Source organism: Mirounga angustirostris, unplaced genomic scaffold (assembly GCF_029215605.1).
Source record: "Mirounga angustirostris isolate CCGP_5_RB_7025 unplaced genomic scaffold, mMirAng1.0.hap1 SCAF_7, whole genome shotgun sequence".
NCBI classification, from domain to species: Eukaryota; Metazoa; Chordata; class Mammalia; order Carnivora; family Phocidae; genus Mirounga; species Mirounga angustirostris.
Window position 1 is genome coordinate 6361318 of NW_026991715.1, and position 18830 is coordinate 6380147.

Below are 18830 nucleotides of genomic sequence, written 5' to 3' on the forward strand. Positions count from 1 at the left end.
TTTATCTGATATGTCATTTGCAAATATCTTCTCCCATTCTGTCGGTTGTCTTTTGGTTTTGTTGACTGTTTCCTTTGCTGTGCAAAAGCTTTTTATCTTGATGAAGTCCCAATAGTTCATTTTTGCCCTTGCTTCCCTTGCCTTTGGCGATGTTTCTAGGAAGAGGTTGCTTCGGCTGAGGTCAAAGAGGTTGCTGCCTGTGTTCTCCTTTAGGATTTGGATGGACTCCTGTCTCACATTTAGGTCTTTAAACCATTTGGAGTCTATTTCTGTGTGTGGTGTAAGGAAATGGTCCAGTTTCATTCTTCTGCATGTGGCTATCCCATTTTCCCAACACCATTTGTTGAAGAGACTGTCTTTGTTCCATTGGACAATCTTTCCTGCTTTGTCAAAGATTAGTGGACAATAGAGTTGAGGATCCATTTCTGGGCTCTCTATTCTGTGCCATTGATCTATGTGTCCGTTTTTGTGCCAGTACCATGCTGTCTTGATGATGACAGCTTTGTAATAGAGCTTGAAGTCAGGAATTGTGATGCCGCCGGATTTGCTTTTCTTTTTCAACATTCCTCTGGCTATGTGGGGTCTTTTCTGGTTCCATACAAATTTTAGGATGATTTGTTCCATTTCTTTGAAAAAAGTGGATGGTATTTTGATGGGGATTGCATTGAATGTGTAGATTGCTCTAGGTAGCATTGACATCTTCACAATATTTGTTCTTCCAATCCATGAGCATGGAACGTTTTTCCATTTCTTTGTGTCTTCCTCAATTTCTTTCATGAGTATTTTATAGTTTTCTGAGTACAGATCCTTTGTCTCTTTGGTTAGATTTATTCCTAGGTATCTTATGGTTTTGGGTGCAATTGTAAATGGGATCGACTCCTTAATTTCTCTTTCTTCTGTCTTGTTGTTGGTGTATAGGAATGCCACTGACTTTTGTGCATTGATTTTATATCCTGCCACTTGACTGAAATCCTGTATGAGTTCTAGCAATTTTGGGGTGGAGTCTTTTGGATTTTCCACATAAAGTATCATATCATCTGCAAAGAGTGAGAGTTTGACTTCTTCTTTGCCAATTTGCATGCCTTTGATTTCGTTTTGTTGTCTGATTGCTGTGGCTAGGACTTCCAATACTATGTTGAATAGCAGTGGTGATAGTGGACATCCCTGCTGCGTTCCTGACCTTAGGGGGAAAGCTCTCAGGTTTTCCCCATTGAGAATGATATTCGCTGTAGGTTTTTCATAGATGACTTTTATGATATTGAGGTATGTACCCTCTATCCCTATACTCTGAAGAGTTTTGAACAAGAAAGGATGCTGTACTTTGTCAAAAGCTTTTTCTGCATCTATTGAGAGGATCATATGATTCTTGTTCTTTCTTTTGTTAATGTATTGTATCACATTGATTGATTTGCGGATGTTGAACCAACCTTGCAGGCCAGGGATAAATCCCACTTGGTCGTGGTGAATAATCCTTTTAATGTGCTGTTGGATCCTATTGGCTAGTATTTTGGTGAGAATATTTGCATCCATGTTCATCAGGGATATTGGTCTGTAATTCTCCTTTTTGATGGCGTCTTTGTCTGGTTTTGGGATCAAGGTAATGCTGGCCTCATAAAAGGAGTTTGGAAGTTTTCCTTCCATTTCTATTTTTTGGAACAGTTTCAGAAGAATAGGTATTAATTCTTCTTGAAAGGTTTGGTAGAATTCCCCTGGGAAGCCATCTGGCCCTGGGCTTTTGTTTGTTGGGAGATTTTTGATGACTGCTTCAGTTTCCTTAGTGGTTATAGGTCTGTTCAGGTTTTCTATTTCATCCTGGTTCAGTTTTGGTAGTTGATACATCTCTAGGAATGCCTCCATTTCTTCCAGGTTATCTAATTTGCTGGCATAGAGTTGCTCATTATATGTTCTTATAATTGTTTGTATTTCTTTGGTGTTGGTTGTGATCTCCCCTCTTTCATTCATGATTTTGTTGATTTGGGTCATTTCTCTTTTCTTTTTGATAAGTCTGGCCATGGGTTTATCAATCTTGTTATTTCTTTCAAAGAACCAGCTCCTAGTTTCGTTGATCTGTTCTACTGTTCTTTTAGTTTCTATTTCATTGATTTCTGCTCTGATCTTTATGATTTCTCTTCTCCTGCTGGATTTAGGCTTTATTTGCTGTTCTTTCTCCAGCTCCTTTAGGGGTAGGGTTAGGATGTGTACTTGAGACCTTTCTTGTTTCTTGAGAAAGGCTTGTATTGCTATATACTTTCCTCTTAGGACTGCCTTTGCTGCATCCCAAAGATTTTGAATAGTTGTATTTTCATTTTCATTGGTTTCCATGTATTTTTTTAATTCTTCTTTAATTTCCTGGTTGACCCATCCATTCTTTAGTAGGATGCTGTTTAGTCTCCATGTATTTGAGTTCTTTCCGACTTTCCTCTTGTGATTGAGTTCTAGTTTTAAAGCATTGTGGTCTGAAAATAGGCAGGGAATGATCCCAATCTTTTGGTACCGGTTGAGACCTGATTTATGACCTAGGATGTGATCTATTCTGGAGAATGTTCCATGGGCACTAGAGAAGAATTTGTATTCCGTTGCTTTGGGGGGAATGTTCTGAATATGTCTGTGAAGTCCATTTGGTCCAGTATGTCATTTAAAGTCTTTATTTCCTTGTTGATCTTTTGCTTAGATGATCTGTCCATTTCAGTGAGGGGGGTGTTAAAGTCCCCCACTATTATTGTATTGTTGTCCATGTGTTTCTTTCCTTTTGTTATTAATTGCCTTATATAATTGGCTGCTCCCATATTAGGGGCATAGATATTTACAATTGTTAGATCTTCTTGTTGGATAGATCCTTTAAGTAGGATATAATGTCCTTCCTCATCTCTTATTACCGTCTTTGGTTTATAATCTAATTTGTCTGATATAAGGATTGCCACCTCGACTTTCTTTTGGTGTCCATTAGCATGGTAAATGGTTTTCCACCCCCTCACTTTCAATCTGGGGGTGTTTGGTTCTAAAATGAGTCTCTTGCAGACAGCATATCGTTGGGTCTGGTTTTTTAATCCAGTCTGATAGCCTGTGTCTTTTGATTGGGGCATTGAGCCCATTTACATTCAGGGTAACTATTGAAAGATAGGAATTTAGTGCCATTGTATTGCCTGTAAGGTGACTGTTACTGTATATTGTCTGTGTTCCTTTCTGGTCTATGTTGCTTTTAGGCTCTCTCTTTGCTTAGAGGACCCCTTTCAAGATTTCCTGTAGGGCTGGTTTTGTGTTTGCAAATTCCTTTAGTTTTTGTTTGTCCTGGAAGTTTTTTATCTCTCCTTCTATTTTCAATGACAGTCTATCTGGATAGAGTATTCTTGGCTGCATATTTTTCTCATTTAGTGCTCTGAATATATCCTGCCAGTCCTTTCTGGCCTGCCAGTTCTCTGTGGATAGGTCTGTTGCCAATCTAATGTTTGTACCATTGAGGGTTACAGATCTCTTCTCCCGAGTTGCTTTCAGGATTTTCTCTTTGCCTATGAGACTCGTAAGTTTTACTATTAGATGTCGGGGTGTTGACCTATTTTTATTGATTTTGAGAGGGGTTCTCTGTGCTTCCTGGATTTTGATGCCTGTTTCCTTCCCCAAATTAGGGAAGTTCTCTGCTATAATTTGCTCCAGTATACCTTCTGCCCCTCTCTCTCTTTCTTCTTCTTCTGGGATCCCAATTATTCTAATGTTGTTTCGTCTTATGTTATCACTTATCTCTCGAATTCTGCCCTCGTGATCCAGTAGTTGTTTCTCTCTTTTTCTCAGCTTCTTTATTTTCCATCATTTCATATTCTATATTACTGATTCTCTCTTCTGCCTCATTTATTCTAGCAGTTAGCACCCCCATTTTTGATTGCACCTCATTAATAGCCTTTTTGATTTCTACTTGGTTGGATTTTAGTTCTTTTACTTCTCCAGAAAGGGTTTCTCTAATAACTTCCATATTTTTTTCAAGCCCAGCTAGTATCTTTAAAGTGATGATTCTGAACTCTAGATCTGACATCGTACTAATGTCCATATTGAGTAGGTCCCTGGCAGTCGGTACTACCTCTTGTTCTTTTTGTTGAGGTGATTTTTTCCGTCTTGTCATTTTGTGCAGAGGAGAATAGATTAATGAGAGAACAAAATGCTAGCAGAGTAACAACGTCCCCAGAAAATATACTCTAAACAAATCAGAAAAGACTGGAAGCAGTGGGAAAAGAAAGGGAAAGAGAGAAAAATGAGAAAGAAAAAAAAAGAAAAAGAAAAGGATAAAGATAAAAACAAAAACAAACAAAACAAAACAACAACAACAAAAAGAAGAGAATGTGATCAAATATGATCAGGCTGGTATATAGATCAGTGCCACACACTAGATTTAGGGTGTATTTTGGTCTTTTAGAAGAAAGTGCCTCCCAAATTTTTAAAGAAAGAAAAACTTATATATGTACAAAAATAAGGGTTGATATGATGAAGGGATGGAATATGACTGTAAAGATGGAAATTATAAAAAATTTTATAAAAGGAATTGATAAGAATTTGTTTGAAAAAAGAAAGAAGAGGATTTAAAAAAAGAAAAAAGAAAAAAAAGGGAGAGGATGTGATCAGGCAGGGGAATAGAAAACACCATTTACTAGAGATTTAGGGTATATTTTAATCTGTTAGAAAAAACTATCTCAAAATTTTAAAGAGAGAACAACTTATATATATAAGTCAAAAATACGGGTAACTTCTATGAAGGGTTACAATATGACTCTAAAAATGAAAAATAAAAATGTTTTTTTTTTTAAAAAGGGATTGATAAGATGTTGGTTGAAAAAGGGAAAAAGAAAAATTCAAAGAGAAAAAAAAGAAAAAAGACAGTTAAAAAAAATTAACTTTGAAGGACTAAAGAATCATGGTAAAAAAGCCCTGAATTCTATGTGCAGTATTCCCCTAGCGCTGGAGTTCTGCCGTTCTCATTGATCGGTAAACTTGGTCTTGGCTGGCTGTTGTCACTGATCTTCTGGGGAGGGGCCTGTTGCCGTGGTTTCCAAATGTGTCTGCTGGAGGCGGAATTGCCCCGCCCTTGCCCCCTCCCGTCTAAGTAATCTGCTCAGGTTTGCTCTCCAGGGCTTTTGTTCCCTGCGAGCTTTCCGTACAGCTTTGGAGGCGGAGAGTGAAATTGTGGCCTCCCAATCTCCGCCCGGAGGAGCCGAGAACTCAGGGCCCCACTCCTCAGTGAGCTCCCAGAGAAAAGCCGTCAGTCACTCCCGTCTCCCCGGTCTCCGGCCGCACTCCGTGCTCACCCAGCCTGTGACTGCGCATTTCTATCTCTGGCACCCGACCCCGTGTGGAGTCTCCAAACCCAGCAGATCCCCGCAGTGCACTCCCGCGCGGCTCCTCCCGGGGGAGGAAGGTGAGTCTCCCTGGATCTTCCGCTTGTTGGGTCCCTGCTGGAGGAGCAGTGGCCCGACTGTGCAGTGGATCACGGTTTATGGCAACCCCGAGCTGAGAGCCCGCGCCTGGGCTCCGCCTCTGCAGCCAGCTTCCCTGCTCTGTTACCTGGGAGCTCTGCCACACTCAGGCACCCCCGGTCTTTCTGTGACCCCGAGGGTCCTGAGACCACATTGTCCCGGAGGGTTCCACCCCCCGCTTAGCCACCAGAGTGAAGTCCCTCGGCGGAGCAGACTTTTAAAAGTTCCGATTTTGTGCTCTGTGGCTCTATCACTTGCCAGAAGCGGCCGACGGAGGCCCCTCCCCCGCCGTCTATCCTCCCGAATATCGCCTCCGATTCACTTCTCTGCACATCCTACCTTCCAGAAAGTGGTCGCTTTTCTGTTCAGAGAGTTGTTGCTATTCCTTTCTTCGATCTCCTGTTGGGTTTGTAGGTGTTCAGAATGGTTTGATCCCTATCCAGCTGAATTCCTGAGAGGAGACGAAATCCAGGTCTCCTACTCCTCCGCCATCTTGCTCCACCCCCCAGCTGATTTTTTCAACAGAAACTTGCAAGCCAGATCTGTGAAAAATGTCATATTTTGGTTGAAATTGCACTGAATGTGTAGATTGCTCTAGGAAGCAAAGACATTTCAACATTCCTTATTCTTCCAATCCATGAAGATGGATTGCTTTTCCAACTCTTTCTGTCTTTTTCAATTTCTTTCATAAGTGTTCTGTGGTATCTAACGTACAGATAATTTGTCTCTGTAACAAACAATCCTAAAACTTGTATGGAAGCAGAAAAGACCCTGAATTGCCAGAGCAATATTGAAAAAGAAAACCAAAGCTGGAGGCTTCACAACACCTGACGTTAAGTTGTTAGGAAGCTGTGATCAACAAGACAGCATGGTCCTGGCACAAAAACAGACACATACATCGATGGAACAGAATAGACACCCAGAAATGGACCGTAAACTCTATGGTCAACTAATCTTCAACAAAGAAGGAAAAAATATCCAATGGAAAAGCAAGAGTCCCTTCAGTAAATGGTGTTGGGAAATTTGGACAGCCACGTGCAGAAGAATGAAACTGGAAAATTCTCTTACACCATGCACAAAGATAAACTCAAAGTGGAAGAAAGAGTTAAAGGTGAGAGAGGACTCCATTAAAATCTTAGAGGAGAAGGCAAGCAATAACCTCTTTGACATAGACCACAGCAACTTCTTGCAAGACACGTCTCTAGAGGCAAGGGAAACAGAAGCAAAATTGAACTACTGGCACTTCATCAAAATTAAAACCTGCACAGCAAAGGAAACAGTCAACAAAACTAAAGGGCAACCCACAGAATGGGAGAAGATAATTTACAAATGGCATTTACATAAAAGTCTGGTATGCAAGATCTACAAAAAAAAACTTGTCAAACGCAACACTCAAAATAACCTAGGCAAGAAATGGGCAGAAGACATGAACAGAAACTTTTCCAAAGAAGACATACAAATGGCCAACAGACTCATGAAAAAATGTTCAACATCATTAGGCATCAGGGGAATTCAAATCAAAACCACATTGTGATACCACCTTATACCAGTTAGAATGTCAAAAATTAACAAGACAGGAAACAACAAGTGTTGGCAAGGATATGGAGAAAGGGGAACCTTCTTTCATTGTTGGTGGGAATGCAAACTGGTACAGTCACTCTGGAAAACAGTGTGGAGGTTCCTCAAGATGCTAAAAATACAGCTAGCCTATGATCCAGGAATTGAACTACTAAGTATTTAAAAGAAACAGATGTAGAGAAAAGAAGGGGCACATGCACCACAGTGTTCATAGAAGCAATGTCCACAATAGCCAAACTGTGGAAGGAGCCAAGATGCCCTTCAACAGATGAATGGATAAAGAAGATGTGCTCCATATATACAATCAATATTATTCAGCCATCAGAAAGTATGAAAACCCATCATTTGCATCAACATGGATGGAACTGGAGGGGATTATGCTAAGTGAAATAAGTCAAGCAGAGAAAGACAATTATCATATGGTTTCACTTATTTGTGGAACATAAGGAATAGCACAGAGGACCACAGGGGAAGGGAGGGAAAACTCAATGGGAAGAAATCAGAGAGGGAGACAAACTATGAAAGACTCTGGGCTCCGGGAACCAAACTGAGGGGTACAGAAGGGAGGGGGTGGGGGATGGCATAACCATGTGTGGGGTATTAAGGAGGGCACATGTGATGAGCATTGGGTGTTATACGCAACTAATGAAACGTTGAACACTGCATCAAAAACTGGCTAACTGAACATAATTTAGAAAAGAAAAAAATAATTAATTAGAAAGATATAGTGACCATGGTGCTGATCGCAGCATTATTTATAAGAGAAGACATGGACACAACCTAAGTGTCCATCAATACACAGATGGCTAAAGTGGATGTGGTACACACAAATCACACATGTACATAATGGAATATTACTCAGACATAACACAAGGATGAGTTCATGCCATTTGAGACAATATGGATAGATATAGAGGGTGTTATGCTAACTGAAACAAATCAGACTGAGAAAGGCAAATACCCTATCATTCCACTCATAAGTGGAATCTAGAAAAAATGAATAAAAATAAATCAAGAATAAGACTTATAAATGCAGAAAAGACACTGATGCTTGCCAGGGTGTAAGGGGGTGGGGGGGGTGGGCAAAATGAGTGATGAAGAGTGGAAGACATAGGCTTCCAACCATGGAATGAAGACATCACAGAATAAAAGGTACAGCATAAGGAATGCAGTCAGTGATTTTTTTTTATATGTTTGTAATGGAAACACTTGTAGCTACAATTGTGGTGAAAATAACATAATGTATAAAGAGTCAAATCACTATGTTGTGTACCAGAAGCTAATGTAACATAGTATGTCAATTTTATTCAAATGTAAAAACAATAATAAATAAATTAATAGATTAATTAATTAATAAAAGAGTATATATAAATAAGAAACATAATGACTTCTGATAAGACCTATTCTCTAAACCATCACATTTGGGTTTAGAGTACAGATCCTAGCAACTTGGGGCAACACAGTTGAATCCATAGTTTAGAGCAAGAGCACACTAGGGAAATCAAAATCCTGAGATCTTTTGAGAGCTGTTGGTTGCAGAGTCTGAGCTGAGACAAGGGGACACTATTTTATAATGAAGTATCCTTCTCTTTACATTCGAACCATATGGGAAATATGTGCTACCCATCACATTTACCTTTGCTTTTTGGATAGACCTCCAGGTTCCCTGTTCAGGATTAATGCTTTCATCAGAGAAATACTAACAGTTCCTCTAAACCAAAAACTAGACCTGCCAGTAAATGTTTTAAGCTCCTCATGCCAGCACGTTGCTTGTGGGCAAATGTCAAACTTCTCTGTATATATATACTGGAAGGACACTACATATTTTTTGAACTGGTCATTCTTGCTAGATATTTCCTGTGCACTCCACCACATGATCCACACACACTGTGCTACAGGGGGCCAACCTGTGTGAATGGCATCTAAGAGTCCCTTTCACTCTGACTTCTGATGGAGTGTAGCTCATGGAGTATACTTTACATGATTGTGTGCTCTTATCCCCTTTTCTTTACAGGACTGAAGTACATGTTGTTCTAGCAATCAGGGAGTGCAAGCATTGATCTTGGTTGAGGAAAATTGCCTAGCCTGAAGTCATGATCCCTTCCTGGTGGCAGGCCCCATTCAATGAGGACTCCTGTGGGGACCCTATTGCAGGAACAAATGGAAGGGCCATCTCAGAACTCCACCCAGGGTGGCTGAGAACTTGGTTAGGTGTGCCTCCCAGTTCAACATCTCCCTGTGCCCAATTCTGCTTCCTTTATTGTATGGGTGTTGATCCTTAGAATACTCCTCAATGAACTTCCTGCATGCCAGTATCATTCTTCCAACTGTGCCTCTTGGGGTTGGTTAAAAAAGTGTGATATTTCTTTCTTTTGCTTCCTTCCTGCTGGTTTGTGGCTTCCTGAATCTGCTGTTTGGCTGGGTCAAAGCACCTGTTGTAAGGTATTTTCCACACAGCCTGTCTAGGGGTAGTCTAGAATCTTCTCTATCCCTGAAGGCTTTCAGGAATTGTGGTGGCAAAACTTGCTCTTGCTAAAATGGAGGTCTGTTATAACCTCATGGTTTCCCACGATTATGCTCACACACTTATAAATAGTCCTAAATTATGCTCAATTTAGATGCCCAGGTGCATTGTAATTTCACTGTAATTTTCTTTTAGAGTTTTGAGTGGTATGTGCCTTTCCTCCTCTGACATGAAGCTTATCTGTTCCTCATTCTCCTGTCCCCTGGGAATCTGCAGCACATTTGATCTACATAGCACACAGTCTATTTGCCCCATTGGACAGTGGCACCCTGTTTTACTAGAACACTGTTGACAGCCCTTTGGCCTGAGGTCAAAACAAAAAATACGAATATTTACTGAAAAGTATTTTTTCACTCTCATAGAAAGTCTTACTTGAAACTTAATATACTATGTGTTATAATGTACTTCTCAGACTTAGCTAGGAGACTGTAGTTTTTCCCAGAAAATAGTATAGCTTGACTTAATGTAGAGTTCACTCGTGTGGACAATAATATTCTAAATGAGAGTAGGATTTGTCACTTTGATAAGAGTCAACATCCAAAGGCAGAAGTATAACTAAAATCTACAATGTGCTTCCCTCCTAACAAATAAATGACACTTCTTGCATCTCACATGGATTAAGCAATTAAATCATTTTCACATTTGGTAGAGGCAGCATTTTCCATGGACAATTCCATGAGATTTTTTTTAATTTTATAATTATGGAATGTGATCCTTATATATATATTGTTTCTGAAAGTTATTTAAATTCCAGTTAGTTAACATACAGTGTAGTATTAGTTTCATGTGCACAGTAACATGATTTAACACCTCCATACAACACCTGGTGCTCATCACAAGTGCCTCCTTCTGCCCCATCACCTATTCTTATGTACATATTCTTAGGCAAGCCAAGGCAAATAGCAGGGTAAAAATGTAACCAAGTACCAAGTTTTGCTTGGAAACCTAAAATATATAGTACAAACAATAACAAATTATTTGAAAACAATCCATATGGAATCAAACTGCAGAGTGCTTGACACAATTAATGCATTCTGGTTTCTTGGTGCTATTATCATAGATTTTGTAACTTACCTGGAAACATAAAAGAAAGTGAAATCATAAAGATACAAGCTAACAACTTACAGTACAGCAATTGAATTATGTTTAATTAGAAAAAATAGCTAAATCCTATCACGGGCTTCTTTATTTTAATTACCGTCTTTGACAAAAGTTAATCTTCCAATATTGCACTCTGTAATCTCCTCCATCAACGTTTTAACAAGTAGTGCAAGTATCACTTTAATTCACTACTTTATGTATTTTTAAATCATTCCTTTTCATGGAAACTATTTACATTTTACATTTGCTTGCAGGTGATTATCTCTTATTTATTTTTTCTTTAAAGATTTATTTATTCATTTCAGAGTGAGAGAGTGAGTGATCAGGGGACAGACAAAGGGAGAGGGAGAGAGAATCTCCAGCAGACTCTGCATTGAGTGTGGAGCCCAAGGTGGGTCCTGATCCCATGACCCTGAGATCATGACCTGAGCCAAAACCAGAGTCTGAGGCTTATCTGACTGCACCACCCAGATGCCCTTCTCTTATTTTGATTTTAATGAATCAGTAGTTTCTGAAAGAATGTAGGAATCTGGGATTCTTTAAAATCTTTGAAAATTAAATATTTTTTGTCATCCAAAGATTCAGACTTACACAGGTCTGCTATTCTAATAAGATAGTAATTTTAGCAAAAGATGTCAATAGGCCACACCCCTTCAGAGGGCACTCTAGACACTGATGTGAGTGAGTTTGATGCTGCCAGACTATAAGATCTTTCCTTCTCCCAAAATACATTAGGATGACCCTGCTCAGAGGGGATACAGTTCCAGCCTGTGGAAGTCATCATTTTTATCTATGTGAGTAGGTCATAGTCATCTTTAATATTTAGTAATTTATTTATCAGTCTGAACTCCACAAAATCCAAATTTACATTATGTAGTTTTACAAATCAAATTATTTATCTATCCCACAATATGAAAAAATAAAACTTATGCTAGCTGATGCAAGCATCAGGTAAAATCCTTGCAGTAAATTATAAATTCAGTCACATAAATGATATAGCTGTTATTATATTATTTTTAACAGAACAGATTGATCATCCCAATATTCTGAGGGGGAAAAATATAGCTTTTAATTAAGTTTGGTCAAAAAAGGATCAGAAAAATACATCAGGAATATTATCAGTGTGCTCTAAATTTTCTGTAATTACACTGACGGTAAAGGGGAGTATTTATACTCTATTATCATTGAAAACGGATTATTTTATAACTTAAAGATATCAAATTCCAGCACCATTCTAAGTAAAAGACTGAAAACAGAAGAATGATAGCTGTTTTAAACCATAGAGAAATAACATTATTTTCAGAATACTACACTTTGCAATTCCTACGTTACTTAGTGTTTAACTCACTTTCTTCCACTTAATGACATTTTAAATATTTTATTTGCAGGATGAGTTAATTCCTCATCAGAATTCTGAAACCCTTTGTAGGCATAGTCAATTAGTTAGAATTATCATGAAGTATCTTTGTGTAACTTTACTAACATTTTAATGTGTGAAAATTGTGTCTTTGTATAATATTGAAATAATAGTTAGGGATTTTAATACAGCAAATAGCTTAACATTTTTATTACTTGGAAAAAAATATAATTTACTACCACTGATCTTATTTAACTGACACCTTTAGTTGATTTTACTAGTAAATACTCTAAACAACATGTTGAATAGACAATTAGATCCTTGATGATGATTTTTTATACATATATTTCACCTTAAAAGAATACATAGATATATAACCTATCTCCATTCAAAAGTTAAACACTATTAATTTAAAATTAAAAAGAAACCCAAAATTATAAACTTCACAAGAAAAAGTATCATAAGAAAAAGTATTTGCTAAATGTAATAATAAATTTAACTTTTATAATGAGTCTCTAAATGAATCTCTCTTGAATGTTGTAAAGGGGAAAAAACTAGCTCAAATTGCTATAATATTAAGCTATATGTATTCACAATATAAAAATTTAAAAAAACATCAATAATCCCCTTAAAATTATCTTTAAATATACAATTGAAATGACTGATAGCAGCCTAAGTGTCCATTGATGGATTGAGTTAATAAAGGAAATATATATAGATACAACCTAGAACAGAAGGATATTCTGACACATATTACACTATGAATGACTGTTGACAACATGAATTTAAGTGAAAGAAGCCAATCACAAAAAAATAATTTCTGTGTAATCCCACTAATCTAAAGATCCTATAGTAGTCACATGTATAGAGCCAGAATAGCAGAATGGTGGTTGCTAGTTCCCAGGGACGGAGAAACAGAAAATCATTTTTTAATGGGTACAGAGTTTTTGTTATAGATTGTGAAGGGTCCTGGAGTTATATATTGATCATGGTGCAGAATAATGTGAACATACATAATGCCACTGTAGTGACAGTTATTTAAAAATAGGTAATATGATAGCAAAAGTTATTTTAAGAAACTTACCCAACACTGGGTATTTATCAAATTACAGATTGACTTGTAACAAGTTTTAAGTTTTATCATTTTTCAAGAATGAGAGTTTGGAATAACGGAAATAAGAATTCTTCAAGTCAGGGAAATAAGTTAGGAGGGTTTTGATGTCCTTCAGGAAAGCAATAGAGAGATCCATAATTATGGAGTTCATACAGTTACTAGGTGGGCAGAGTGCAAGTGTTACAGATAGGAGGGTGTACAGATAACAAAGTTTTGGGAAATGCAGTGAGGAGAAAGAGTGTTTCTATAATGTATAATTTTGAAACAACCAACTACAACCCTGAAGTAGAATACTGCCAGTACAATGATGATGCTCAAGGGATGGAGTTAGGGATTGAGTGAGTTTTTTGCACTGTCTTCTCTGTCTTGATTGGCATTCCAGTTCTGAAAGCATATGTAAATTGTGGGCAAATAGAATGACCATAGAAGAGGCTGACTCTTGCCATGCCGTTTCATTGAATTAGAATGTATCCTCGATATTGAATTAGCACCTTCATCTCTTCAAGTATGATCCTAATCGTTCAACAAGCTACAACAGCTTCTGTAGTAGCAGAAGAGGGATGAAAATATCTCTGTATTGGGACTAATAAGTTTTATGTTCTCATTTCCCCCCAAAAAATCACGTCTCTGTGATTTTCAGGAGAAACAGTATCATTACACAAAATCCCTTTATATAGTTAATGAAATGTCACATTTAATACATAGTCTTGCATTGGGGAACATATTCTAAGAAGGTAATCTTTTATTCAGTTTATAATTTGATAAAGTCAAACTAAATACACTAACAATTCCAAATTATGTTTCTATCTACAGATTAATTCCTTCTAGTCCCTACACCTTAGAATATAAATGCTCTTCTTTGGAAAGTAAAAATGCCTTCCCAGATTAATCAATATCAGAAAAATTATCCAATTCTGGTTGGTTTCAAAACATTATGATGTATGAGAAATGCATAACCCTCATTAATAAGTACATTCATTTTATATTGCTGAACACATTGATTTAATTCAGCTGCTAAGAATGTTGATTACCCATGATAAAAGCAAACACAAATGTAAATGACAAACTGAATATTTTACTTCTCCATTATTTTGGTATCAGATAGCACAAGACCAGCTGACAACTTCCTTCAGTTTATCAAGAAATTTTATTCATTATGCCAATTAATCAAACTAAAGCCAAGAAGTGCTTATACTGAAAATTTAAAGAAAAAAAGTTGAAATTAATTTTATGCCCAAGTTACAAAACTTTGCAAATCTCAAAGGAAGCATTTGGAATACATTTCACCATTTTCTCACAAATTATTTTCATGAAAGTGTAATTGAAATAGAGCCTTGTAAATGATGAAAACTCTGTCATCTGTTTCTTCATTTGCAGTGTCACTCTTGTTTGAAATCATGAACATTTGGAATGCCACCTCAAATTTCATTCTCCTGGGACTCTTTAACCACACAGGAGCCCACCTATTTCTCTTTGTGATGGTTCTGACAATTGCCTTCAGCTCTCTAGTAGGGAATGCCCTCATGATCCTCCTGATTCACCAGGATGCCCGGCTCCACACACCTATGTACTTCTTATTGAGTCAACTCTCCCTCATGGACATGATGCTGGTCTCCACCGTTGTGCCCAAAATGGCAGCTGACTACTTGACTGGCCAGAAGTCCATCTCCCCTGCTGGCTGTGGGTTGCAGATCTTTATCTTCCTCACTTTGGGAGGGGGTGAATGCTTCCTCTTAGCAGCCATGTCCTATGACCGCTATGTGGCTGTTTGCCACCCACTGAGATACCCCTTTCTCATGAGCTGGCAATTATGCCTGAGAATGGCTGTGGGGTCTTGGTTCCTGGGGGCAGCTGATGGGCTCATGCAGGCTGCTGCTACCCTGAGCTTCCCATTTTGCAATACACATGAGATCAATCATTTCTTCTGTGAGGCCCCTACTCTGGTGCATTTAGCTTGTGCTGACACAGTTGTTTTTGAGTATGTGATGTACATCTGCTGTGTATTAATGCTCCTGGTCCCATTTTCTCTCGTCCTGATTTCCTATAGTCTCATCCTTGCTGCAGTTCTTGAGATGTGTTCTAGAGAGGCCTGCAAGAAGGCTTTTGCCACCTGTTCCTCACATCTCTTTGTGGTGGGACTCTTATATGGAGCTGCTGTTTTTATCTACATGAGACCCAAATCCTATAGGTCAGCTAATCATGATAAAATAGTATCAGTGTTCTATACTATCTTCACCCCAGTGTTGAACCCCATTATCTACGGTCTGAGAAACAGTGAAGTGAAGGGAGCCCTGAGAAAGTGTATGAGTCAGTGTGCTACCTTAAGTCATGACTAAGATTACATTGATTTGCCCCAAATTGCAAGCTTGTAGAAAACTGATTGTGGGAGATTTCCTAGAGAAAAGTTATATATGCATTATATCTGTCAGTGTTACCATTTTCCTTTGGAAAACAGATACAACTGTTTATTTCACATTCTTTCATGTATAATAATTTTACTGTATTTTAAATTTTTTTTATTTTTATCAAGGTTTTATTTAAATTCAAGTTAGATAACATACGGTGAAATACTACTGTCAGGTGTAGTGCTTAGTGATTCAAAACTGACATTGAACATTCAGTGTTCATCACAAGTGCACTGGTCAATCTGCACCAACTATTTAACCCATCTGCCCCCAACTTCCCATCCAGTTACCTTCAGGTTGTTCTGTGTAGTTATGAGTATGTTCCCTGGTTTGCCTCTGTTTCATTTTTTTTTTCCTTTCTATTTTGTTTCTTAAATTCCCCTTAAGATTGAAATCATATGGTATTTGTCTTTCTCTGACTGACATACTTTCCTTTGCATAATACTCTCTAGGTCAATCCACATTCTTCCAAATGGCAAGATTTCATTCTTTTTATGGCTGAGGAGTATTCTACCTCTTCTTTATCCATTCTTGAATTGATGGACTTTTGAGCTGATTCTGTAATTTGAATATTGTTGATAATATTGTTATAAACTTTGGGGTTCATGTATCTCTTTGAATCAGTATTTTTGTATTATTTTGGTAAATTCTGAGTCGTGCAATTGCTGGGTTGTAGGGCAGTTCCATTTTTAACTTTTTGCAGAACCTTCATACTGTTTTCCTGTGTGGCTGCATCAGCTTGCATGCCCACTAACACCGTAACAGTTTTCTCTTTCTCCACATCCTCACCAATATCTGTTGTTTCCTGTATTGTTAATTTCAATCCTTCTGATAGTTGTGAGGTGATAAGTCATTGTAGTTTTGATTTGTATTTCTGTGATGATGAGTGATTGTGTCTTTTCATGTGTCTATCAGATCTCTATATATCCTCTTTGGAAATATATCTAATCATGTATTCTGCTTCTTTATTAACTAGATTTTTTTTCCTGGGGGTGGTGCTGACTTTGGTAAATTCTTTATAGATTTTGGTAGATTTTGGATATTAACCCTTTATCAGATATTCCATTTACAAATAACTTCCCCCATTCTGTAGGTTGCCTTTTACGTTTGTTGATAGTTTCCATCACTGTGCCAAACATTTTTATCTTGATGAAGTCCCAATAGTTTATTTTTGCTTTTGTTTCCCTGCTTGAGGAGAAAGATCTAGTAAGCAGTTGCTATGGCTGATGTCAAAGAGGTTACTGCCTGTGCTGTCCCTCAAGATCATGGTGGTTTCTTGTCTTACATTTAAGTCTTTCATCCATTTTGAATTTATATTTGTGGATGGTGTAAGAAAATGGTTCATTTTTGGTTTTTTGCATGTTGCTGTCCTGTTTTCCTGGCACCATATGTTGAATTGACTGTCTTCTTTCTATTGGATAAGTTTTCCCTGTTTTGTCGAAAATTACTTATATAATTGTGATAAACTTATGTATTTATATATATATATATATACATACACATATATATATGTATTTATATATAACCATATAGTTGAGGGTCCATTTCTGAGTTTTCTGTTTTGTTCCATTGATCTATGTGTCCTTTTCTATGCCAGTACTATGCTGTCTTGACTATATCTTTCTAATACAGCTTGATCCGGAATTGCAATGCCTCCATCTTTGCTTTTCTTTCTCAACATTGCTTTGGCTATTTGGGGTCTTTTCTGGTTCCATAAAAATTATAGAATTGTTTGTTCTAGCTCTGTGGAAAATGCTGCTGGTATTTTGAAAGGGATTGCATTAAATGTGTTGATTTCTTGGGTAGTATAGACATTTTAACAACATGTGTTCTTCTGATCTATGTGCATGGAATGTTTTCCATTTCTTTGTGTCCTATACAACTTCCTTCATAAGTGTTCTATAGTTTTTTGAGTACAGATATTTTACCTCTTTAGTTAGGTTTATCCCTAGGTATCCTATTGTTTTGGGTGCAATTGCAAGTGGGATCGTCCCTTTATTTCTTTTTCTGGTGCTTCATTATTGGTATATAGAAATGCAACAGATTTCTGTACATTGATTTTATATCTTGCAATGTGGGTGAATTCATGTATTAGTTCTAGCAAATTATTAGAGGAGTCTTTCACATTGTCTACCTAGAGTATCATGTCATCTGCAAGTAGTGGAAGTTTGACTTATTCCTTCTGAATTTGGATGCCTTTTCTTTCTTTTTGTTTTCTGATTGTTAATGCTAAGTTTTCCAGGACTATGTTAAATAGTAATGGTGATAGTGGACACTCCTTTCTTGTTTCTGACCATAGAGGAAAAGCCTTCAGGTTTTCTCCATTGGGATAATACCAGCTGTGGATCTTTCATATATGGCCTTTATGATTTTGAGGTATATTCCCTCTATACCTACTTTGTTGGTGTTTTGTTTTTTTTTTTTTTTGTCAAGAACTGATGCTGTATTTTTTCAAATGCTTTTTTCTGCATCCATTGATAGTATAATACGGTTTTTATCTTTCTTTAGTGTTGTGTTGTATCATGTTCATTTATTTTCAAATATTGTACTACCCCTGGAGCCTAGGAATAAATCTCCCTTGATCATGGTCAATATGTTTTTTAATGTACTGTTGGAATTGATTTAATAGGGTTTTTTGTTTGTTTGTTTTAATTTTTTTTGAGAAATTTTGCATCCATATTCATTAAGGATATTGGCCTATAACTCCCCTTCTTTTTATTAAATATTTTATTTATTTGTTTGACAGAGAGAGAGACAGGATAGAGGGAAAACAAGCAGGGGGAGTGGGAGGGAGAAGCAGGCTTCCCACTGAGCAGGGAGCCTGATGTGGGGCTCAATCACAGGATCCTGGGATCATGACTTGAGCCAAAGGCAGATGCTTGATGACTGAACCACCCAGTTGCCCCTACAATTCTCTTTCTTAGTGAGGTATTTGTCTGCTTTTGAAATCAAGGTAATACTGGTCTCATAGAATGAGTTTGGAAATTTCTTTCCATTGCTACTTTTTGGAACTGCTAGAAAGAATAGGTATTAAGTGTTCTTTAAATATTTTGTAGAATTTCCCTGGGATGTCATCTGGCCCTGGACTTTTGTTTGTTGGGATATTTTCTTTTGTTCTTGTTGTTGTTGTTGTTCTTGGGAAATTTTTGATTACTGTCTCAAAATTTTTGCTGGTAAAGGGTCTGTTCAAATTTTCTATTTCTTCTGGTTTCAGTTTTGGTAGTAGGTATCTGTCTAAGAATATTGAGGAGTGGGCTCTCAGCTTGGGGTTGCTATAAACTGTGATCCATGGCAG

The 18830-nt window shown here is 37.5% G+C and overlaps 1 protein-coding gene across 1 annotated transcript; it reads left to right on the forward strand.

The window, feature by feature from the left end:
- The first annotated feature begins 14470 nt into the window (after nucleotides 1-14470).
- LOC123852049 (olfactory receptor 2T8-like) lies at nucleotides 14471-15466 on the forward strand. Its single transcript, XM_045886217.1, has one exon. The coding sequence runs from the start codon at nucleotides 14471-14473 to the stop codon at nucleotides 15464-15466; it is 996 nt and encodes a 331-aa protein (XP_045742173.1).
- The last annotated feature ends 3364 nt before the right edge of the window (nucleotides 15467-18830 follow it).

Excerpts from the sequence above, each read along its gene's own strand:
- LOC123852049 (XM_045886217.1), top strand. The coding sequence starts at position 14,471 with ATGATGAAAACTCTGTCATCTGTTTCTTCATTTGCAGTGTCACTCTTG.